The sequence below is a fragment of the Odocoileus virginianus genome, chromosome 11, assembly GCF_023699985.2.
Source record: "Odocoileus virginianus isolate 20LAN1187 ecotype Illinois chromosome 11, Ovbor_1.2, whole genome shotgun sequence".
Classification (NCBI taxonomy): Eukaryota; Metazoa; Chordata; class Mammalia; order Artiodactyla; family Cervidae; genus Odocoileus; species Odocoileus virginianus.
Genome location: NC_069684.1, coordinates 37,779,535 through 37,805,356, shown reverse-complemented (window position 1 = coordinate 37,805,356; position 25,822 = coordinate 37,779,535). Strand labels below are relative to the sequence as shown.

Below are 25,822 nucleotides of genomic sequence, written 5' to 3'. Positions count from 1 at the left end.
ACGGTGATCTCACAGAACATGAAAGGACCCAAGGCACAGCCCCAAATGCCCCAGACCTGGTGCTTTCTTCCTGGTTTGCAGGTGTATTTCATACTCACAGGCTCGTTCATGGCATTTTGCATGGATACATTCTTAATGCAGATGCCAAATGCAAACGGATGGGAAGGGTTGGTGACACCATCTTCAAAGCGCAAGTGGACATCTTGAATTTTTAACTGCAGGAGGGGAAAAAACTCATTTAGACCATGTGGCAGGTAGAGTGCTATAAGCAGGGGTCAAGCTGTGCTTGAGCCACGTAAGTAAACCACAGCAGGTATTTTACACAAACGGGTATGTCACATACACACCCAATATTCTAAGTTCCTAAGAGTCAGAATCACAAACTGGACATGAATGACATTTCTTTTGATTAGTGCCAACTCAAGAAGACAGTTAATGGTACTTCCATGGAATCATTTCAGAAAACACCTTAAACACTGAACTAAAGTAGTACCACTGTATCTAGATAACTGGCCCTCCCTCTCATGGTATCTTCATCTGGTCCCTGTGCCCTCAAACCTGGACAGGGCATTTCCACTGTGACCTTATTTATTTCCCCGTGCCTCTACAGTGGGCTTACTGAAAAAGCACTCTGCTTCAATGAAATAAAAAACAGCAGACCATGAAAAGACAACTCATAGAATGGGAGAAAACACTTGCAAGTCATGTGTATCTCATAGGGAGAATCCAGGATATATAAAGAACTCTTACAACTCAACCGTAAAGAATTCATTTTTTTTAAATGGAAAAGAAATTTGAATAGACGCTTCTCCAAAAGATAAACAAAGAGCCAATAAGCACCTGGAAAGATGCTCAACAACATTAACCATTAAGGAAATACAAATCTAAACCACACTGAGGTATCACTTCGTACCCATTAATATGGCTATTATTAAAAAACAGACAATAACAAGTGCTGGTCAGGATGTGGAAAAACTGAAATGTTCACACATTACCAGTGAAACTATAAAACTGTTCCTCAAAAAATTTAACATATAGTTACCATATGACTCAACAACTCCACTCTTAGGTATGTATGCAAGAGAAGTGAAAACACATGTTCACACAAAACCAGACACATGAATGTTTATAACAGCAATATTCCTAAGAGCCAAAAAAGGGAAACAACCCAAATGTCCATCAACTGATAAACTGATAAACAAAATGTGGTCTACCCCGAGAACTGCAAAAGCTCTAGGTATGAACGTTCAATTCAAACACCTCCACGAAAAGACTTGAAATTTTAATGAAGACTTCTAGCAGCCTCACGCTGTGTCCCTGGGACCAACATTCCATCCCCTTCCTGAGTTCCTAAGTGGAAAAGCTCAGGACTGTCTGCTCCAGTCAACACCTGACAATAGTGCACATCCCCCTCCCTTTTCTTAGAGCATTTATCAAAAAGGGCTTACAGCTGTGAATCCTTTCGCTGTCCCTATGTAATGTATCTCCTACAACTCAAGGACCCAAAAGCCACTCCCTTGAAATGCAATCATCAGGAAGAAAGGGGCTCCTGTCACCCATCTCTATGGAAGGAGAGAAGTCCAGCTAGCAGATACAGCTGACCTAATCACATCCACATTGACCAACCCTTCGTAATTTTCCTCCTGAGCCCTGCCCACCCCACCCACCCCAACACACACACACACACCCTCATTCTCCCTTTAAAACACCTGGTCACCTGTGTACCAACTGAAATGGAGCTCTGCTCTTTCCCCTCCTGTCAGGAGTCACTGAATAAAGTCTGTTTTCACCACTTTAACTTCACTCCAGCTTTGTTCATCTTTGGCAATCCATACAATGGAATATATTATCCAGTCATAAAAGGAATAAAGTACTGATACATGACACAACATGGATGAATCTTCGGAGCATTATGCTAAAAAGCCAGATGCAAAAGACCACGGAGTGTACAGCTGCACTGATACGAAATGTCCAGACTACACAAATCCATAAAGTACATTAGTGGTTGCAGGGGACTGGAAGAAAGGGGAATTCGAAGTGATTGCTAGTTGGGTATAGAGCATCTCTGACGGATAATGAAAATATCCTGAAATTAGACAGTGGTGATCAACGCTCAACTTTGTAAATATACCAAAAAACACTAGTTTGTACACTTTAAAATTGTAAACTTTATAGTATGTGAACTAAATCTCAAAGTTATTATTAGAAATAAAGTTAAAATAATGACAATATCTAAAAAAATCAATGAGATAAATAACTGCCTGAAAAAGAATGCAAAGCAGTCACCTCAAATGTACTGATCTTTTTACCAAAGTTATCAAAGTTATGAATCCAGCAACCTCAGACTGTACTCTGGGGGGAGTGGGACATCTTAAAAAAACATGTGGCCTGTCACATGGCATTGCATGAAAACCCTGGAGTTGATAAGTATGGGCTGATTCTTATGACATTCCTGAAAATTAGTGTGAACCCTATTCTTGGTTTTGAGGACAAAACAAAATGGTAATTAAAGCAGAAAATATGGCCAGCAGCCCGAGCATTGTAACTCATCACATGGCCCCAGACACAGCGGTGAGAGAGTTGTTCACAACACACTATGTAATTAACTGGAAACCATATTCAACCACTCTCCTTGTCCAGAGGAAGAAACTGAGAGCAGAGAGATTAAGTGATTTGCCCTGCAACCAGACAGGATCTTTCTTCTTAGAAGGTATATCCTTCAGCAAGTGGCATTCCCACATTCAAAAAGAAAATGAAGTGAAGTGTCAGTGAAATTAAAACTCCTACTCACACTATCTGAAGCAAGAAAAACCTGTTTCTGACTCACTTTTCAGGTTCTCCCTCCAACATCGCCTAGGAAAAGGCACACCTGAGCAGTCAGCATTCTCTGCAGACACTCTGTGATCAGTTACACCCAGGAGAAACCAGCAACCATGACATGAAACGCATTTAAGCCTGAGCAGTCCCCTCCGTGTTCATACTTTATAAAAGCCATTAGGACTTACTTCAATGTTCTCCACAATCCTCGTAACTACTGAGGCAGTGACTGAATACCAGTAAGATTCCCCTTTCTGCTGGCGTTCGTTCTACAAAGGAAAGAGCTGATGTTATAATCCAGGGCTTTGCCAATTTCGAGTCTCACCACCACCACTCTCAGGCCAAGAGGATTTCTGCCTTGCCTTCCATTTTTCCTCCAGGGCCTGAAGGAGAGCTTTCTTGCGCTCCCTTTCCAACCGCTTCTCCTTTTCATCATTGAAATCCTGTATTTTTTCAGGGGCTCCAATTAAATGAAGGCTGGAGATGGAGATCACCCAAGGGTCCACATGGGGGCGGTAGAAGGGAATCTGAAGGGTCACTTTCCCAATTAAGCCTGGGAAGAGGAAAGTCTTGTTAAATGTCTGACACGTGTTTAATTCTATTTTTCAGTATTCTTCTAGTGTCCTTTAAGGAGTATTATTAATTTTACCATTTACTTTTTAAGAAAACAAGCAGCCAGTTTTCCTACATGTGAAACAAACGCTACTAGGCTGAGAGCTGTAAGAACAAAGGCATAATAAAGTAGAAGCTAGAACAAGGTCAGTGTAACTTTTTCATTTCAAATGCAACATCTCTGCTCTGGAAATTACCTCTTCCCCAATGGGACTACATCATAAATTTCCCTGTGGTTTCTTTCTCCCCATGGCACTTGCACAAGCCCATGGGCACACAACTCATTTCTTCTTCATTATTAATTAGCTGGCTGATAGGTACTTACTGGGAGTTAACAGACTTACAATACACACAATTTCAAACACAGCGACTGAAACGTTGGTCATGTTGCAGTGGAATTCTATCGAGAAGGAAAGCTGACTCTTCATGAGACCTCAGACTGATGGGAGAGCTAAATGGCCTGGGAGAACCGTGACACATATTTCCAGAGTTCTACCATTTCCAGCCAAGCCTCCCAGAACACAAGGCTTCTTTCGCTTCAATTAATAAGAGGCAAGTCACCACCAAGGAGTAAAGCATGAGAGCATGTGAACCGTCTGACCTAAGGGATCTCTCAGAGATCCACAGAGCCCAACGAACAGTCTACCTTGAAAAGTAGAATGTTAGCAGAGTGTGATCATGCCTGCCTAAGACCGAGAATTGGAGCAGTAGCAATCTGTTACATTTAAGATAACAGAGTATCGTTGACACCAAGTGATCAGTTGTGTAATCCAGTAACAAATGAAGATATATGTCACAACAAATAATGAAAAAATAATTTTGGCTTTATCTAGAAAAATGAAAGTCAGTTCTTACATTTAATAAAATTTATATTATAAACTGAAACCATACATCAATGTTCACAACAAAGAATTCTAACAATAATTAGTGCACAGTTGCAATTCTAATCTTAATTAATTGGGAGGACAATTATATGACAGCAAAATATAACTTCTGCTACATTCCATTTTGGCAGAGCAAGGGTCATTTTTGCCAAAACATTAGAAAACATCAATTTTCCCTAAAAGCCTCTCTTAATCCTTTGATATTCAATTAAGAACTCTTTGGCAGTATCCACCATATCATCATTCTTGAGAGTTTCTTTCAGATTCTAACTTGTCACTGCCTTTGTTTGTGACTCTGGCAGTTCACCCATGACTTGAGTAGACTTCAAGAAAGCCTAAATCTCTTGCAAAATTTCCATTTTATTTCACCTAGCAACTGACTTGCATTGTACGTACACTTTATTATATGTACCCTCAAAATAAAGGAAAGACTAACTGACATCAATAGGCTACTGGTCAATGACAAGCAGTGTCTAAAGAGGGACTAATTTTATGCGTGGTCACTTAATAGAAAATATTTTTATTCTGTGACAATTCTTGTTTCTTTACCAAATCTAGTAACTGCAAGACTTGTGCTGGACACTGTACTGAGTAATTTTAATGCATTAACTCGGGTATTCCTCTCAACAACCCTACGATGTAACTTCAATCATCCCATCTTAAAGATGAGGAAGCACATACACAGTTGTGAGGGAACTGCCCCAAAGTCACACAGCCAGAAAATGGCAGATATGGAATAGAAACCCAAGCATACTGTTCCCGAGCCCACCTTTCATTCAACAGAGTCACCTGTCTCTCCGTAATATGTAAAACGTGTATGCTGTGCTCAGTCACTTCAATCGTGTCCAACTCTGTGACCCCATCGACTGCACCCCATCAGGCTCCTCTGTCCATGGGATTCTCCAGGCAAGAATACTGGCGTGGGTAGCCATTCCCTCCTCCAGGGATCCTCCCGACCCAGGGATCTAACTCAAGTCTCCTGTGCCTTCTGTATTGCAGGCAGGTCCTTTACCGCTAAGCCACTGGGGAAGCCCAAAATGTACAGTAAATTCTCTGAAAATAAAATAAGAAGCCCCCATATCTAAGACTGAAGTTCCCAGACTTTTAAGAATCACCTGGGGAGCTTAGTAAAGGTGCAGGTTCAAAAAATAAAAAAAAAAATGATGCAGGTTCAATGACACTTCTTCAGAGATTCTGATTCAGTAAGTCTGGGGGCCACAACCACCCCAAGAACATCCTGACATTAGCAGCCTAGGGACCACACTTGAAGACTGATCGAAACTCCTATTCTGCCTCTTCCTGGTCCAACAGAGCCAGACACAAGGGTGCTCAGTTTTTGCGTCCCAAATGATGTAATACTGCTTCCCTCTCCCTTGTTTCACATACCAGCTTTGACCTCAAATGGTAATTCCAGTTCTTTCAAGGCATCTTTCTTTAAAGGCAAGTTTTCTAATTCAACAGCACCTAAAAAATAAAAACACCATAACATATTCATCCAACAGAGCAATAGGTGCCTACTGTGTGCAAATCAGTGAAGAGTAAAGGGTGAGTTTCCCATGGAGGCCCAGGCTGTACCTACCACTGTGCTTTATCTGTACTAACGTCCTGACCTGCCCACTCTGACATGTGAGCCTGCCAGCAGATGAAGGGTTTAGGGCAGGGATCAGACTCGAACGAGCCAGGGAGTAAATATTTCAGTCCTTACAGGGTCTGTTGTATATTCTCTTTCTTTTTTTTCTTTACAAGTCTTTAAAAATGGAAAAGCCATTCTCAGCTTGCAAAGGGATCTGGCCAGGTGGCCAGTTTAAATGCCCCAAGTTTTCGAGAGAACAGCATCGAAACATGTATATTATCTATAGTGAAACAGATCACAAGCCCAGGTTGGATGCATGAGACAAGTGCTCGGGCCTGGTGTACTGGGAAGACCCAGAGGGATCGGGTAGAGAGGGAGGTGGGAGGGGGGATCGGGATGGGGAATACATGTAAATCCATGGCTGATTCATGTCAATGTATGACAAAACCCACTACAATATTGTAAAGTAATTAGCCTCCAACTAATAAAAAATAAATGGAAAAAAAAAAAAAACGGGGGTGGGGGGAGATCTTTTTAAAACATGAAACAAAGATGAAATTAGCCATGTTTTTAAAAATAATTTATTTGATGTATTATTGGAAAAAGTAACCTTGTTATTGTCACTAAAAAATGTATCACTATGATTAAAAAAAAAAAAAAGCCCCAAGTTTAGGCTAATATTCACCCAAGGACCATTAACATTTGAATTGCCTGGGATGAAACACAGATCCTGGTTTCCCCACCCAGATATCTCTGAAATTGAAACAAAAATTTGCCATTTTTAACAAGCTCTCCTCCTCATTCACTGCCCGCCCTCCTAAAATGACGTATTCCACACCATGTCTAAGAGCTCCTGTGAGTTCAGTAAAGTTGGTCATCAGAAGGAAGTACACTCTCTTTTCCAGAAAGCCCACCTCCACAGGTTCTCCTTCCCACCCTCACCTGCAGAGTAATGAGAAAAGGCATGAACTGGACCACTGCTCAAGGTCCTTTTCAGCCTCAGCTTTTACCATCACTTAAACCCAAAAGTACTAGATGTCTCCAAAGCAGACTAAAGGGCCAGTCATGGGGGTGACACTCACTCCTGAAACTACGGAAGTGACCGTCCCCTGTGCCTAAGGCACGGTGCTGGCCACTGGGATTATAAACAAAGGCAAGCAGGGTCCCCACCCTCAAAAAGCTGGGGACACAGCCATCCTTTTATGAAGTTGTTTGCGCAACAAAGTTGATTTCTGAGTCATATAAATCTGTCTGAAATATATTTTCAAGAACAGAAAGTACAGACAACAACAACTAGCAACCATTAGCTGGCAAGAGAACTCAGAAGAAAGGAAAGCAAGTCTTTTCCTCCAAAGACAAACTAATACAAGAAACCTGCTTACTTCCCCCTTTGAATGATTAAGATGTGCCTTACTGGCGTCTAAAGAAGTATTCAAAGCTAGCATCTGAGCAGATTCTGAGCAAATGGACCCAAATTATTTTTCAGGTAGGGTTCCACACACCTTAAGACGAACCAAAAGGAGAAGTTAATTGTCCCAGAGAGCCCAGAAACAACCCTATATCCACATTTGGGGAGAAAAATGATCATTTGGGGGAAAAAAATGTGAAACACATTTCTATCAGTTGAAACTAACTTAAAGGGAGGAAACCATACAGTTTCTTCTTTTAAAGAGCAACATTTGCAATTTGACTCACTTGCCCTGTTTTTCAACAGCCAAATCTGTCACAAAGGCAGACAGCCCCAGGTTTCCATGGCTGCTGAACCACATGGAGAACTGGACTTGCAGGCAATCCACGCAATGAACAATTAAAGAAGCTGAAGCAAAGAGAGCAAAGGAGGTGGTCTCAAAAGAAGACACTGAGGCAAAAATGAAGAGAAAAGGCAGCCTACCGAGAGTCCAAAACAAGGGAATCAGACAAAATACAGATCAAAGGCTTCCGACTTCCCTGCACCCAACCGGCCCTGCCGGGAAAGGTCCCTCCAAGGAACCAGGCCACAAAGGTAAGCATCTTATAGATGATAATGTTCGTTGATTTCCAGGCAGAAAATCTGCAGACTTACTTATGGATGGCTCTCTCATGCCAAAATTGCTCAGCTCAGATTACTAAGAAATCTAGTCACTAGTGTGTAGTGCATGTGCACTCAGGTGTGTCCAACTATTTGCAATCCCAGGGACTGTAGCCCGCCAAGCTACAGAGGACTGTTCATGAAATTTCCCAGGCAAGAATACTGGAGTGAGTTGCCATTTCCTACTCCAGGGGATCTTCCTAACTCAGGGATCGAACCCAGGTCTTCTGCATTGGCAGGCAGATTCTTTACCACTGGGCCACCTGGGAAGCCAGAACTACGGTGAATTAAGAGTAAATACCTAATGACTACTCAATCCTCCTCCCTGGGCTCTAGGAAAGTCAACCTCATTTAAAGGGCCAACCTGAGATTCAGAGCTTATAAATCAGAAAAGAAGGGGGAAACTAAACATATGCCCACAGCCCAGAGTTCAAACCCCTTGACTCAACACTGGCAGCTGCTGCCTTCTGGCCTCAAAGCATGTGAACATGCCCTGCAGGTGTCCACCTTCTGCCTCCACTCACAAGCCTCATTCTGCTGGAAGGTGGTCACCCAGTCCGGGCCATCTACCAAAACCCTGCAAGACCCACTCAAAAGCCACCTCCAGAATAGCTTTCTCAGAGTCTCCAGACAGGATGAATGATCCTCCTCCCACTGCATTACAGTTGGATCTCTAGTGTAACAACACAATCCATACTGCTTCTACTACTGTCCACTCATTTCTGCCTCCCAGACAGGCTAATGGCTCTCTAGGAACAGGGACTACAGAGGAGGGAGCTAGGATGATGATATTAATAATGATGCTGATGATAGTACCCCGAGATCCTACTATGTACCAAGCACTTCATATGCACTTCTTAATTTGATCCTCACAAAAATATAATGAACTATTACTTCCTTCACTTGTAAAATAAGAAAAGTGAGGCTTAGAGGATAAGTAATTGCTTACAAATAACAGAACTGGTCAGCGGTAGTGCCAGAGTTCATACCAGGCCTGGCTGATCTCTGGTGGCAAGATGGAGAAGGGGTGGGAATTCCCTGGCGGTCCAGTGGTTAGGACTCCACATTCTCACTGCTGAGGGCCTGAGTCCAGTCCCTGGTAAGGAAACTAAAATTCCACAAGCCTCATGTTACAGCAAAAGAAAAGGTGGGAGGTGTGGGGGGGTGCTGGTGAAGAAGAGGCTTTTATGTAACTTGCTCACAGTCACAAACAATTGTAAAGTGGTGGAACAAGGGTTAGACCCTATGCCTGAGCTCCAAATATTTTGTACTGTCTCCCCTTTTTGTGTCATTCCATCATACATATACACATACACATAATACATACACATACACATAATAGTCTTACCCAAAGCAGATGCTCAGTGTTTGTTAAATGACTGAACAAATGAAATATTATACAAGTGCTGTCTCTGTCCTTCAACTTCTCCTATGCTATTCTGCATTTTTATTGCTTTGAACACGTGTGCACAGTCCATCCCTGAAGTCCAATGCACCAGCCAGTCATAATGCTGATGCTCAAACGGTGATGATAACTAACACTGACTGAGGGCCCACTGAATGCCAAGAATAGTTCTAGCTTTTTGACCTACATTAATGGGTTCAGTCCTTAGAACTGCATGAGACGGAATATTCTCTCCAATTTGTAGAAAGGGAGACTGAAGCATTAAGAATTTGAATAATTTAGTGCTAGGGATGTAAGGTACAACAGGATAAGTAGAGTTAACGTATATGCTGTATATCAATATTGAATCTAGGAACTCTCATCACAAGAAAAAAGGACTGTTTCTTTAATTTTGTATCTAAATGAGATGATGCATGTTCACTAAACTTACTGATGATCATTTCATGATGTATGTAAGTCAAATCATTATACTGTACACCCTAACCTTATACAGGACTATGTATCAATTATATCTCAGTAAAAGTGGAAGAAGAAAAAAATAATTTGAGTTATTTGCCCGTTAGTGGTCTAAGTGAAGGAACTGGGATTCAAACCCAGTCTGACTACAAAATTCATACACTTGACAACTATTTCAGTCTCCGTTGCATCTCCCAAAGTATCTGTAAATATCTCTCAGTTCAGTTCAGTTCCTCAGTCATGTCCGACTCTTTGCGACCCCATGGTCGGCAGCACGCCAGGACTCCCTGTCCATCACCAACTCCCAGAGTATACCCAAACCCATGAACACTGAGCAGTGATGCAATCCAACCATCTCATCCTCTGTCATCCCCTTCTCCTCCCACCTTCAATCTTTCCCAGCACCAGGGTCTTTTCAAATGAGTCAGTTCTTTGCATCAGGTGGCCAGAGTTTCAGCTTCAACATCAGTTCTTCCAACGAATATTCAGGACTCATTTCCTTTAGGATGAACTGGTTGGATCTCCTTGCTGTCCAAGGGACTCTAAAGGGTCTTCTCCAACACCACAGTTCAAAAGCATCAATTCTTTAGCACTCAGCTTTCTTTACAGTCCAACTCTCACATCCATACATGACTATTGGAAAAACCATAGCCTTGACTAGATGGACCTTTGTTAGCAAAGTAATGTCTCTGCTTTTTAATATGCTGTCTAGGTTGGTCATAACTTTCTTTCCAAGGAGTAAGTGTCTTATAATTTCATGGCTGCAATCACCATCTGCAGTGATTTTGGAGCCCAAAAAAATGAAGTCTGCCACTGTTTCCCCATCTATTTGTCATGAAGAGATGGGACCGGATGCCATGATCTTAGTTTTCTGAATGTTGAGCTTTAAGCCAACTTTTTCACTCTCCTCTTTCACTTTCATCAAGAGGCTCTTTAGTTCCTCTTCACTTTCTGCCGTAAGGGTGGTGTCATCTGCATATCTGAGGTTATTGATATTTCTCCCGGCAATCTTGATTCCAGCTTGTGCTTCTTTCAGCCCAGTGTTTCTCATGATGTATTCTGCATATAAGTTAAATAAGCAGGGTGACAATATACAGCCTTGATGTACTCCTTTTCCTATTTGGAAACAGTCTGTTGTTCCATGTCCGGTTCTAACTGTTGTTTCCTAACCTGCATATAGGTTTCTCAAGAGGCATGTCAGATGGTCTGGTATTCCCATCTCTTTCAGAATTTTCCATAGTTTATTGTGATCCACCCAGTCAAAGGCTTTGGCATAGACAATAAAGCAGAAATAGATGTTTTTCTGGAACTCTCTTGCTTTTTTGATGATCCAGCGGATGTTGGCAATTTGATCTCTGGTTCCTCTGCCTTTTCTAAAACCAGCTTGAACATCTGGAAGTTCATGGTTCATGTATTGCTGAAGCCTTGCTTGGAGACTTTTGAGCATTACTTTACTAGTGTGTGAGGTAAGTGCAATTGTGCAGTAGTTTGAGCATTCTTTGGCACTGCCTTTCTCTGGGATTGGAATGAAAACTGACCTTTTCCAGCCCTGTGGCCACTGCTGAGTTTTCCAAATTTGCTGACATACTGAGTGCAGCACTTTCACAGCATCATCTTTTAGGATTTGAAATATCTCAACTGGAATTCCATCACTTCCACTAGCTTTGTTCGTAGTGATGCTTCCTAAGGCCCACTTGACTTCACATTCCAGGATGTCTGGCTCTAGGTGAGTGACCACAACATCGTGATTAACTGGGTTGTGAAGATCTTTTTTGTACAGTTCTTCTGTGTATTCTTGCCACCTCTTCTTAATATCTTCTGCTTCTGTTAGGTCCATACCATTTCTGTCCTTTGCTGAGTCCATCTTTGTATGAAATATTCCCTTGGTATCTCTAATTTTCTTGAAGAGATCTCTAGTCTTTCCCATTCTATTGTTTTCCTCTATTTCTTTGCACTGATCACTGAGGAAGGCTTTCTTATCTCTCCTTGCTATTCTTTGGAACTCTGCATTCAAATGGCTATTTTCCTTTTCTCCTTTGCTTTTCACTTCTCCTCTTTTCACAGCTATTTGTAAGGCCTCCTCAGACAGCCATTTTGCTTTTTTGCATTTCTTTTTCTTGGGGATGGTCCTGATCCCTCTCTCCTGTACAATGTCATGAACCTCTGTCCATAGTTCAACAGACACTCTGTCTATCAGATCTAGTCCCTGAAATCTATTTCTCACTTCCACTGTATAACCATAAGTGATTTGGTTTAGGTCATACCTGAATGGTTTAATGGTTTTCCCCACTTTCTTCAATTTAAGTCTGAATTTGGCAATAAGTTCATGATTTGATGATCATGATCTTCAGCATTACTAGTCGGGTAAATATCTCTAGACAAACTGAAATAACACTCTCATTTTTCTCTCGTATCCTCTGCCCCCAAAGCCTCCTTAACCATGTCATCAAGATCAACAAAAAAAGTTTTCAACTCCTTTACAAAGCCATTCTCTCAGTGCACTGTGATGCTCTAAAACTTTTTTGGCCAAGCACCATGGCATGCTCCAGATCCATAAACACAGAGTAACTACATCAGTTACGAAAGAAAAAGCATGTTTCTATTCTGCAGAGACACATTCCTCAAACTCCGCAGGCTTGTTAAAAGCCATAGAGAACACTTTTTAAGAAGAGATATGCCCAGAAATGGGGTAGAAAACTTCAGTGAGAGCCACAGTTGTCCTTACAAGATATATTCTGTCTGAAATTGCTGAGATTAGAGGGACTTCTCTGGTGCTCTGTGGCTGAGACTCGGAGTTCCCAATGCAGGGGGCCCACACTCAATCCTTGGTGTGGGAACTAGATCCCACATACTGCAACTAAAGATTTTGCCTGGCGCAAAGAGGATAGAACATCCTGCATGACACAACTAAGACCAGCACAGCCAAAAAGTAAATAAAAATTTCTTAAAAAAAGCAACTTTAGCTAAGAGGGTCAGAAAAGCATCTCTGAGGAGGTGGCTTTTGAGCAGACTGGACCAGAGTGAGGGCATTGTCATGCAGGCATCTGGAGGAAAGGTGATCCAGGTATTTTGCATGTTCAGGAACAACCAGGAGGACAGAGGGTCAAGTGTTAGGATCGAAGGTAAGAGAGGAAGGAGGGCGGACCTGGTTGGTAACATTGGTCAATTCTGGGTAGTGGGTGTGTCTTATGTTCTGGATTTTTTTTAATTAAAAAAAAAAACCAAACTGAAATAAAGACAGACAGATGTAAAATGTAGCAGCTTGGTTGGCAAAAGGATAAATGGGAGATCTACCCATTGTGGAAGGCCCTGTGTGGGATCAAGGTGGTCATTCCTGCAGGACAGGTATGTCCCCTCTGTATAGTAGAAGGCAGGGGATTAGAATCCAGCCCAGCCCAGCCCCACCCCATCCCCCACATCTCATGAAGTCAGAGTCCTTGAATCAGAGTCAAATCAGAGTCAGAATCAGGATAGAGGGGCGCTAGGACCCAGTCCAGAGATCATAGAGACCAGGTGATCCACTGAGGCTGCCCCCTCCCCACCCAGTGGACACCTGGCTACTTGGTCAAACATCCTTTCACGCAGAGCCCACATGCAGGCCAAATCCTTTTCAGGGACTTCCCTGGTGGTCCAGTGGCTAAGAGTCCTCACTCCTAATGCTGGGGGCCCGGGTTCAATCCCTAGTCAGGGAACTAGATCCCACATGCCACAACTAAGAGCTCATATGCTGCAACTAACACCTGGCGCAGCCAAAATAAATAAGCAGTAATAACTTTAAAAAATAAATAAATAAAATTGCTGAGGCTCAAAGTCTATTATCAGTGGAGACGCCATAGCTAATCAGATACCAATTTCTATTTATTAATTTCTTTAGCAAACATCCTTCTTACCACATCGCTCTTGAGAAAGCCAGCTCTGTTGTCAGCAATGCTGTGGTTTGCAGGGCTCCTTCTGGGCCCAGTAACCTGCCCGTTCACCCCGTTAGCTTCACAGTGTGTCTGAGAACTTCAATACGTGACCAAAGACATAAACTCGACACTACTATTATACTTGAAACACAGCCCTCTCCCGGGCAACCAGTCATTTTCACTTTCCATCAAGAAGCTCCCGTCCAGGAAAGTGCAGAGGAAAAAAAAGAATAGGAAAGAAGCCACTGCTGTTTCCAGTGAAAGGAAGGGAGCAGGGGGGTGCAACCCCTCGAGCTCCCTGTGGCCCATCGCTGCTGTGATCCTGCCCCTGGCTTGGGTGCGTCAGGAAACCCCGGAGAATGCCACTTCTGGGAACAGTAAATCACTGCACCTGTGCTCAGGCTGTCCACACATCTGCTTCATGGCCAGCCCCCCTAACCTGCCCCAGTACACTTGCCAAAACTCATACTCCCAGGAAGCCCAGGAGGTTTCCACTGTGTTTGAGGCCCCCTTTCCTCTTTCTATGATTCTACATGTTTGCAAACTGACTCGATCTTCTTTCTTTTCCTAGATGTGTTAAAGGGTTCCATTTTTAGTTGAGCAAAGAGAACTTAAAGCAAGGAAGGAGAAGAAAGCACTTTTCCAATCCCCTCATCACACCACTGGGCTGTATTTAGGAAATATAGCCTTATCAAGGCGAAAATGTCTCAAGCTTTAGGTATTTTACTACTCGGTAAGACAAGATCCCATAAACTCTGTCGGAAGACCCTACAGTAACATGTGGGTATCTATCACACATCAGCAGGAAAGGAGCTTCAAAGGCCACTCCATTTCATCCTTACAGCAACCCACAGAGGTATATTGCCCTCCATTTCGAAAGAAACTGAGGCTCAGAATTGCAATGACTTGTTCATATAGCTAATTAAGTAATAGCAGGATTTGAAGCTGAAGCTAATGACACTGTCACTACATCCTGGCTGCTTCCATAAAATCTTATAAAACTGAAAACATTAACTGGGGCAAAGCATAGTCACCAGTAGTATGGTCTTTTTAAAATTATTATTATTATTTAATACTTCCCTAAACTCTATGACAATACAGCTACCTACTTAAGTTACCCTATAATAATAATAATTGGTGTCGTATGGAGAACATTATTTTTTTTGCACATATTTGGAACAAAGCCATCTGGCCATTAAGGTTTATTATTCTCAATACAATAAAAAGAATATAAAAAATAGATATCCAATCTGCAAAGCACAGTTCACCAAAAAGAGACACATGTACTCACCTTTCAAAAGTGCGACGGAGAGCTGGTCAGTGTTCAGGTTATTGACATATTTCCCCAGGTAGGTATTAAGAACCCAGGCTACAAGACCTTCCAACATGACTATATCCTCAAGACAAGGTGTTTAAAACTCATGGACTATTCTTTATTTCTCTCTCTCATGGTCACAGAAGAATCTATGGAAGAAGAAAAAAAAGAAATGAACAGAAAAACCAGACAATTTTCCCAAGATGATATCCTACTCTATCTGTCCTGAAAGTAGATGGATACAAAGCACAGATTTAAGAAAACATGGGGTGAATGTTCATAGCACCACCATTTACAATAGCCAAGAGATGAAAGCAACCTAAGTGTTGTCAACAGATTAATGGATAAAGAAGGTGTGGTTTGAAGGTGTGGAATACTACTAAGCCATAAAGAAAAGGAAAGGGACTTATCTGGTGGTCTAGAGGTTAAGCAATGCAGGGGACACAAGTTCAATTCCTGGTCGGGGAACTAAGACCCCACAATCCTCGGAGCAACTAAGCCCACACGCTACAACTGCTAAAGCCCACGTGCTCTGGAGTCCCCAAGCCACAACTACTGAGCCCACATACCACAACTAGAAAGTCCACATCTCAACATGAGATCCCGAACAACACAACAAAGACGCCACGTGCCATAAAACATGATGAAGCCAGATGAATAGATATTTTTTAAAAAGAAAGAAAATATTGCTATTTGCAGCAACATGCATGGACCTAGAGAATCAAACTAAGTGAAATCAGAGAAAGACACATACTATATCATTTATATGTGAAATCTAAAAAAAAATACAAATGAATCTATATATACAACAGAAACAGACTCACAGACATAGAAAATAAACTTACAGTTACTAAAGAGGGAAGAAGGGAGGGATAAATTAGGAGTATGGGATAAGCAGACACACAGTACTATACATAAAATAGATTTAAGCAACAGTGATCTACTGTGTAACACAGGGAACAATATTCAATATTGTATAACAACCTATAATGAAAAATAAATCTGAAATACATATATTTAGAACTGAATCACTTTGCTGCACACCTGAAACTAACTTCAATCTAAAAAAAAAAAGAATGATGAATGGGAAACACTGTTAAGATGCCACCACTAGTAAATGGAGGGCCAATACATTACAAACTGATGCAGCTGCAAAGAATGGTCACTTATAAATTGATCAAAAATTACCTACAATTCAAAGTTGTGCATCTTTTTGATGTAACTGATCATGAAACTGATTGCTTTTGGTGACTAACCTGGGGACTAGGCTGTCCTGATCAGAGGTTCTATCCAGACGTGACCTGGAAACATCTAGAGATATTCCTGAATATTATGACTGGGGGCTGGGGCAGGGAGCAGTTGGGGGGGCGGTGGCTGGAATTTTGCAACTGGTACCTTGTGAGAGGAGACGGGCCATGGAACCTGCTGAACTCCCTACAGTGCACAAGACAGCCCTTCACAGCAAAGAATTATCCAGCCCAATATGCCAACAGTACCAAGGATGAGAAACCCTGTCCTAGATTAAAGCAAAAATGGCCCAAGTGGGACTTTCCTGGTGGCGCACTGGATGGGAGTCCGCATGCCAATGCAGAAGACACAGGTTCAAACATTGGTCCAGGAAGATCCCACATGCCTCAGGGCAACTAAGGCCGTGCGATACAACCACTGAACTGTGCACTACAACTGCTGAACCACCATGCCCTAGAACCTGTGCTCCTCAACTGAAGCCACGGCAAGGAGGAGCCCTCACACTGCAACGAAGAGTAGCCCCCAGCTCCCCACAACTAGAGAAAGCCCAAGAAAAGCAACGAAGACCCGAGTGTGTTAAGTTGCTTCAGTCGGGTCCAACTCTTTGCGACCCCACAGACTGTAGCCTGCCAGGCTCCTCTATCCATGGGATTCTCCAGGTAAGAATACCGGACTGGGTTGTCATTCCCTCCTCCAGGGGATCTTCCTCACCCAGGGATCTAACCCAAGTCTCTTATGTCTCCTGCATTGGCAGGTGGGTTCTTGACCACTAGTGCCACCTGAGAAGTCCAACGAAGACCCAATACAGTAAAAAAAAAAAAACAAAAAAAATAGAAAAATGGCCTAAGAGATTGGATCAATGAACTTCATATTCTGCAAAGATCCTCTTAAACCTTCCTGAAATCAATTTTGCAAATTTATCAGGATCATTTGTAAAATGATATAAATGGAAGGGAGACAGTAGTGGTTTATCACTGTTCTTAAAACATTATTGGTACTTAGACACCAGCTGATGCTGATACCTTAGTCAGTAATTACGAACACCAGAAATCTTCTGGTTCCAGCTATAGTATTCACATCCAGTACTGATTTTATTACTGTCTACCATAATAACTGGTGTCCATTAGCATTACAAAAAATAATTTTTAGTATTCCATAAAATTAACATAGTGAACTTGAGACATAAAAGTTTAAACAGGTATCAAGATTTCTCAGCTAGTAGATCCCAGTTAGAGTTAGATGTGTGCTCCACATCTTGCTCTGAGCCAAGCATGTGGAACACCGGCCTACCAAGCCTGAGGCTCCAGGTTTGCTGTGGCAGGCATCCCACTTGGAAATGGCCCTTTCCGGATCCTTTCCAAGCACTTTGCCCCACCTCCAGTGATTCATCTTAGTGCCAGAAGACACTCTTAGGCCAACTGAGAGGCCTCCACCCACCAAACCCCCCCCAAACACAAAGCTCTTTTAAGAGTTAACCTGCAGGAAAAATTGTTTTTTATTCGTCAGCAGTGTTCTGCATTTCCAGATTAAATTAACTCTTATTTGTCAACAATGACAGTAAAAACATATAAGAAAATAAATCTTTGTTGTTGTTTAGTTGCTAAGTCATGTCTGACTCTTTTGTTACCCCACGGACTGCAGCCCCGCCAGGCCCCTCTGTCCATGAGATTTCCCAGGCAAGAATACTGGAGGGGGCTGCCATTTCCTACTTCAGGGGATCCTCCTGACACAGGGATCAAAGTCGAGTCTCTTCAGTCTCCTGTACCAGCAGGCAGATTCTTTACTACTGAGCCACCTGGGAACACTTCTTTCCAAAGATCTTTTGTAAAGCACATTTTATGCTAAAAATTATGGGGTACATTTATTTAAAGAAGAGATTACAAGAACAAGTTTCTTAAAATAAGAATAAAGGGAACATTTCTTTATTATAACTTTAAACAAGTAAATCTTTGAAAACAAAACATGAATCTGACTAATCTAGTCTAACTATGCAAACTCCAAACACACTTAAACAAAGAGCCAAAGTCGGAGTACTCTTCATTTTTGAAGTAACTGCCATTGATTCTGGCCCTAAATGCCAACAAACTCTGAAGTGCCAACTACAAGTGCTCTCTGAATAGGCATAAAGGGAAACAACTATCAGTGTGTACACAAGATCTGGCCCTGTTCTACTTCCCCTGAAGGTGGAGGAAGCCCAGATTAAAAAAAGATGGGGTGAGAGGCACTATAAAACGCCCTGGGCAATAAACAGGTTAAGGCCCAAGCCAGACGGCATCCATAAACTCTGCTAAGCATCTAAACCAGGCTTGAGGCCACTTCAAGGATTCCCTTAAGGAATCCGGTGTCAGGAAGGGCCCCCAGGCTGGCCAGAATCCTAAAGTGCTTACACCCCTGTCCATCAGGGCTTCTCGGCAGCTGCCTGGCACTAACCACCCTCCTGGCCTCCCCTAATTGGTGGGGCAGGTGACACTGGAGATCAGTACTCCGTCCACGGGCGGACAGACAGCTGGCCATGACCTTGAGCCAGGCCCCTCCCTCGAGGGGCGGCTGAAGTCCTAAGTAGGAAGGGCTGGCGACAGGAGAGGAGACGGCGGGGCGGAGGGTTGCCGGCACAGGGAGCTCGGAGATCAGCGGCCGGAGAGGGGCGGGGGCCAGGCCCGGGGCCCCGCAGGAAGAAAACAGACCAGGAGGCCAGGCTCCCCCTAGCCCGTGCGCCTCCTCTCTGTTAAGAACCCTAAGCCCAGCTCCGGGGGACGAAGACCCCACCTACCAGATAGAGCCAGGAGGGAACAGCTCCAGGTGTCCCCAAGCCCCGGGAAGGAGGGGCTCAGCAGGGCATGACCCCGGAGGGCGAGGGGCAAAGACAGGTTTGAGGCCTGATGTTCCCAGCCCAGACCGTGACCCCAAAGGCTGAAGAAGGGGGTGGTTAAGACCCTCTAAAACCCTGACCGGAGACCCTTCTTGGGAACAGGTAGCGAGGCTCACACACTGGGCTCTCGTGTGGAGACCAAGGCTCCGGCGGGGAGACGCCGGTTAACACCTCCTTGATCCCCGGACACCAGGCTGCCCCGACCCTGGAGAGGATGCGGGGTCTGGCGGGGGCTCCCACTCCCCATGACACGGACGCCGGAGTCCCTCGAGGCTCAGGACGTCCGAGCGTGTGGCTAGGGTGCCCGCAGGGGCTCGGACGCGGGGGTCCCGGTGAGGGCGGGACGCTCGGGGATGTCGAGGGCTCGGGCGCCCCAAGACTTCACCAAGGAGCTCGGAGGGCCCGACGGTGGGGTCCCCAGGCTCCCCGCGCCGCGCCCGCCTCAGGCGGGCCCGGGCCTCTAGGTCTGAAGCAGATCCCGAGCAGCCGACCGCGGGCCCACGCCCACCCTGAGTCCCCCGGCCCTACTCGCCTCCCGGCGCCGCCCTGCCTCGGCCCGTACCTGTCGGTGTCCGGACCGCCCGCCCCAGCCCGGCACTGCGCGGCGCTTCCTCTCCGCGGCTCCTCAATGGCGCTGGCCGGCTGCACTCAGGCCCGCCCCGACCCGACCAATCGAGCGAGCGACTCCCCGGCGCCTGGCCAGCCGAGCGCCGAGTCATCGAGGAGGCAACGCCGGCCGCCCCCTCCAGAGCTCGCAGGTGCTGGAGCAGAATGGGGAGAAAGGCCCGAATAGCCTCATTTTATAGCATGTTGGGTAAACCGAGTCCGGGGGAAGGCTACAGGTTGAGATGATAATATTTAGGACAGACTGGCCTGCAGTCGGTTCGGCACTTAGCAGTCCAGGGGTCTGTTAAAACATAATTCAGACTTTGCCATTTGCCTGCTTCCCCACCACACTTAAATTAAAACCCTTTCCTCAGAGAGCCGAAACCAAGATCCTAATGAATTTGTTCCACTCCGATTTTTGCTACCCTTTCCTGGGCCCGCTCTGCCCCAGCATCCTCCAGTTCCTACCTTTGGACCTTTGATTTCGCATCTCTCTGCTTAGGATGCTTTTACAGAAACCACTGCTGTCCAGTGGGAGCATAATGCAGTTGCTGTTGTTCAGTCGTGAAGTCGTGTCCAGTTCTTTGCGACCCATGGACTGCAGAACGCCAGGCACCTCTGTCCTCCACTATCTCCCAGAGTTTGCTCAAACTCATGTCCATTGAATCAGTGATGCCATCCAACCATCTCATCCTCTGCCACCCCTCTTCTCCTTTGGCCTTCAATCTTTCCAGGTATCCGGTCTTTGCAAATGAGTCGGCCCTTCGCATCAGGTGGCCAAAGTATTGGAGCTTCAACTTCAGCATCAATCCTTCCAGTGAATATTCAGGGTTGATTTCCTTTAGGATTGACTGGTTTGATCCCCTTGCAGTCCAAGAGACTCTCAAGAGTCTTCTCTAGCACCACAATTAGAAAGCATCAATTCTTCAGCACTAAGCTGCATACTAAATTTACTTAGTTGGTACATTTTTTAAAGGGAAAACCAAAAGGTGAAATTAATAATATATTTTATTTAATCCAACATGTTCTAAATATTATCATCTCAACCTGTTCAATTCAGTTCAGTTGCTCAGTCATGTTCAACTCTTTGCAACCCCATGGACTGCAACATGCCAGGCCTCCCAGTCCATCATCAGCTCCCAGAGTTTACTCAAACTCATGCCCACTGAGTGGATGATGCCATCCAACCATCTCATCCTCTATCATTTCCTTCTCCTCCTGCCTTCAATCTTTCCCAGCATCAGGGTCTTTTCAAAATGAGTCAGTTCTTCGCATCAGGTGGTCAAAGTATTGGAGTTTCAGCCTCAACATCAGTCCTTCCAATGAATATTCAGGACTGATCAACCTGTAACTAACAGGAAAAGTATTATTAATAAGATGTTTTGGGGACTTCCTTGGTGGTCCAATGGCTAAGGCTGCACCCCCAGTGCAGGGGCCCTGGGTTTGATCTCTTGTCAGGGAATTAGATCTCATATGCCACAACTAAGTTCACATGCCACAACTAAAAATCCCACATGCTCCAACTAAGACCTGGTGAAGCAAAATAAATAAATAATTTTTTTTAAAAAAAGAACCACTGTCAAAAAAAAAAAGACATTAGTTTTTTAAATCTGGTGTGTATTTTACACTACGGCACGTCACAATATAAATGCTGCCTTTCACATGCTCAATAGATGTATCTGGCTACAGGGCAACTCTGAATAATCACACAGCCCACTCTTTGTTTCAAACATTCCATCTCATAGGATTTCCCTGCTGCCCTATCTTAAGTTCCCCTCATCCATTATCCTGTTATATTATCTTCACAAAATTTAATGCTGTCTGAAATGAGATTATTTTATTTACTTGTTTATACTTAAAGGAAATTAGTCCTGAATATAATTGGAAGGACTGATGCTGAAGCTGAAACTTCGAAACTCTGGCCACCTGATGCAAAGAACTGACCCATTGGAAAAGACCCTGATACTGGGAAAAATTGAAGGCGGGAGGAGAAGGGGGCAACAGAGGATGAAGTGGTTGGATGGCATCACCAATTCAATGAACATGAGTTTGAGCAAGCTCTGGAGGTTGGTGATGGACAGGGAAGCCCGGTATGCTGCAGTCCATGAGGTTGCAAATAGTCGGACACGACTGAGCCACTGAACTGACTGACCCACATCTTTTCTTCCCTCACCCTAAATGTTCCCTGACAGCAGAAATTGTGTCTTTTTCACAAATGTTTCTTCAGTACCTAGACTTGGCCTGACACAGGAAGGACTCAATGAAGGTGCTGTGAATGAATGAACAAATGAACAACTCATTTTGGATTATCACCAGAAGGACAGGAAGAACAACTCAGGCTCATATATAGTCAGAAGATGCAGGACGCAGGCTGGCAAGGGTACGGGTATCTGTTCACCATAATAATTATGAACCTTCAGGATGCTAAGCTAATGAAGGTGCTTGTGGGCTGACTCACTCCTAAGGAAAGCCTAGGTTCCTGTGAGGTGGGGTCAACCCATTAGAATCTCAACACTGGGTGTCCTCAGAGGCTGAGGTTTGGGTGTAAAACCCCAAACTCCACAGAAGGCAGAAGGGAAGGCACCCCTCAGAACTTATCTCAGAATCCAGATATTCCAGCCCAGAGACACCTGGCTGTACCTGAGGAGTTTGTGCCAGGACACCATTCCTTCAACCAATGTCACTGAGAGTCATCCATCTCACCATACGTTTACCACACGGCCATCTCATTCCTGGGTGTTTACACAAGAGAAAATCAAAGCACATGTGGGGACTTCCCTGGTGGCCCAGTGGCCAACAATCTGCCTGCCAATGCAGAGGACATGAGGTTCAATCCCTGGTCAGGGAAGATTCCACGTACCTTGGGCAACTGAGCCCATGTGTCACAACTACTGAAGCCCAGGAGCCCTAGAAGCTGTGCTCCGCAATAAGAAAAGCCACCGCATTGAGAAGCCCTCGCACCGCAATGAAGAGTACCCCCCAACTCACCACAACTAGAGAAAGCCCGAGTGCAGTAACAGACCCAGCACAACCAAATAAATAGATAAATATCCCTGCCCTCCTGGAGATTACATACCAGCAGGTGATGAGACACAGACAAAAAACAAAGTCAGCATAAAGCATGCAGGAGTGAGATGGTGATAGGCACTAAAGAAATAATACAGGGAAGCAAGGTGGGATCAAGGGGTGTACAGTTTTAGCTGGAGGTCTTAGTGGGAAGAACTGGCCCCCAGGGATACAAATTCAGGGAGTCTGGAGGAGGACCCAGCTCCCCAAGTGATGAGTTTGGAAACGTAGAGCTGGTCCAAAGTCCACATTGTACAGAAGGGGAAACTGAGGATTAGGAAAGGGAAGGAACTGACTCAAGATCACACAGAGAGACCACAGGATGAGGTAGGACTCTGCTGCCGGCCTGAAACCTTCTGCATGATGACCGCAGCTCACCCACCCGCTGCTTGTTATGGGGGATCCAGGGAACAGAGAGGTCGGTCAAATGTAGGCCTGGCAGAGGGGAAAGGGTTGTGCTGGCCACAGGGAAGTTCCTCCAACAGTCCCCCATCCATGCTGTGGCCTCCAAAGCTGCAAGTTTCAGATATGAGACAAGTGAAGGACTGCAGGAGATGGCGGATGTCCCCTAATTACCATCCAGGCTAGACCCTGGGGTGCATATTGGCCCAAGGGGCAGGTTTTCTGGGGCAGGCAGATTTGAGAGGCCCTCCTCAGTACGTCCCAATAAAGGCCTCTCCCCACCTGGCCTCCAGATGGTCTAGACCAGATGGGGTGCAGACAGACAGTTTTGGGACCCCAGAGACAAGACATGAGGCCAGGAGGTTGGCTTCAGGAGCCAGGGCAAGATGTTGGGGTTTGTTTCCTGAATGATGGCAAGGGTCTGAGTGTGGCCTGGTCTGAGAGTTGGGGAACTGAGCTTCAGTTATTTTATCTCCATAATTGCCCTGGGAGATAGGCAAGGTACCCATTATCCATGCCATGCAGAGGAGGCGCTGGGCCAGCTGGGCTTGATACTCATCTGAGGAGTTGAGTTGGGTGGACAGTTTGTTTACTATAGGGGGCTCCTGATAACCAGCTCTTTAGAATTTCCTCTCTCTCCAGGGACTTCTTTGCCCTGCCTGGAGCTCCATATTCAGAAACCAGAGTAGCATCTGGAAAGCCAGGAGGCTGCTTGGGGCAAACCTAAAGGTTAAGAGTCTATATGTAAAATAGCCAGTGGGAGTTCACTGTATGATGCAGGGAACTCAAAGCCAGTGCTCTGTGACAACCTAGATGTGTGGGGTAGGGAGGGAGGTGGGAGGGGGTTTCAAGAGGGAGGGGACATATGTGTATGTATGGCTGATTTATGTTGATGTATAACAAAAACCATCACAATATTGTAATTATCTTCTGATTAAAAATAAAATTTAAAAAAGAGTCCTGGGATTGCACCCTAGCTTCACCTATAACCTGCTATGTGAACTTGGAGCAGCTGCTGGCCCTCCCTTCACCAAAGCCTCAGCTCAAATACCAGCTCCTCAGAGAAGCCTTTTTGAACTCAACTTGCAAACTCAGTACTCCCACTTCTGTTTGTTTCCCATGTTGTTTTATTTCTTAAACTCACCAGTGGCATAGCACTCACACATATTTCTTCACATAGCCCCACCTAGCATCCCAACTCCAGCAGAAACCTTCCTTGCCTTGCATTCTGCTGCATCCCCAGCACACACACAGCAACTAGTATTTATTGAGCACTTACTATGTGCCAGACATAGTCCCAAGTACTTTATAGATAGTAGTTCATATAATCCCTTATTCTGACAGAGATATTTTAACCCAATTTTAGAGGTAAGGAGAGTGAGGCACAGAGAAAGTCATTAATTTGCTTGAGGTTACACAAACAGGAAGTGGCGGAACCAAGATTCACACCTGGAAAAGTGGACTTTTAGCGCCCACAACTCTGGACTTCTTGACTTCTGTGCCAGTCCATCAAGGTGCTCCCTAACAATGATGCCTGAATGTAAACTCGATGGAGAGGAATTCAAGAGTTTCTTCCTCCCATCCACACTGGCCCTACTTTAGTAAAACCAGTTGCTCCATCTGGGTTAAAGAAAATAAAGAGGCAGGAGAGGCTTCATGTGGCCCATTTTGATCAGTTAACTCATCAGGCCAGTGGCTGCCTTCAGTTGCTTCAAATTTCCCCACTGTGATGTTGTGATTTATTTTTTTGTTTTGTTTTTTGTTTTTTTGATGTTGTGATTTATAATAAGAAATATACATTTGATCTTCATCCTTCATCCCTGGCTCACAACTCTTAAAATCTTTAAAATGTCCCAAATGATAAAAGCAGTGGAGCATCTTTTGTCCAAATAGCTGTTCTTGTGTCCTCATTTCTGAAAAAGCTCCAGAGCCATAAAGGCAAAACCTGGGTCTTATTATTCATATCAAATCTCTTTCAGTCACACCCAAGTTTCTGTCAGTAGGTGGCTTTTGGAAAGCCCCCAAGAATGGGGGCTGTTTACCAGAGGAATGAACCATGTAATTAGAGGGTTGGGACTTTCAACTCCAACCATTTACCTCTGGGTTGGGAAGAGGGGCTAGAGGTTGAATCAATCACCAGTGACCAATGAGTCAATCAAGCGTGCCTGTTAAGGATGTCCATTAAGGACGTTGCCATAAAACCTCAAAAGGATGCGGTTCAGAAAGCTTCCAGGGGAACGTCCCTAGTGGTCCAGTGGTTAAGAATTTGCCTGGCAGTGCAGGGGACATCAGTTCAGTCCTTGGTCCAGGAAGATCCCACATGCTTTGGGGCAACGAAGCCCGTGTGCCACAACTACTGAAGCCCGTGCACCTAGAATTCATGCTGTCCCACAAGAGAAGCCACTGAAACAAGAAGCCCACGCACCACAACTAAAGAAAGGCCCACACGCAACAACGAAGACCCAGCGCAGCCAAAAATAAAGTAAATAATTTAAAAAAAATTTTTTTAAAGCACAGGTAACACCTGAACCTGTGACTGGTGTGTGAAATTCAGGCAGTCTTGTGGGAGGGAGCCCTTAACCTGTGAGCTCTA

General features: G+C 44.4%; 1 protein-coding gene across 10 annotated transcripts in view; it reads right to left on the bottom strand.

The window, feature by feature from the left end:
* Window positions 1-19,802, bottom strand: part of VPS13D (vacuolar protein sorting 13 homolog D) — a 269,200-nt gene extending 249,398 nt beyond the window's left edge. For all 10 annotated transcript variants that reach the window (XM_070474310.1, XM_020897781.2, XM_020897934.2 and 7 more), the window contains exons 1-6: window positions 19,718-19,802; window positions 15,015-15,187; window positions 5,700-5,777; window positions 3,180-3,370; window positions 3,006-3,086; window positions 99-215 (exon numbers count right to left, since the gene is read on the bottom strand). In XM_070474310.1, coding sequence (XP_070330411.1) covers window positions 99-215; window positions 3,006-3,086; window positions 3,180-3,370; window positions 5,700-5,777; window positions 15,015-15,111 — 564 coding nt within the window. In that variant the 5' untranslated portion in view covers window positions 15,112-15,187; window positions 19,718-19,802. The remainder of the gene's footprint in view (window positions 1-98; window positions 216-3,005; window positions 3,087-3,179; window positions 3,371-5,699; window positions 5,778-15,014; window positions 15,188-19,717) is intronic.
* Window positions 19,803-25,822: the final 6,020 nt, after the last annotated feature.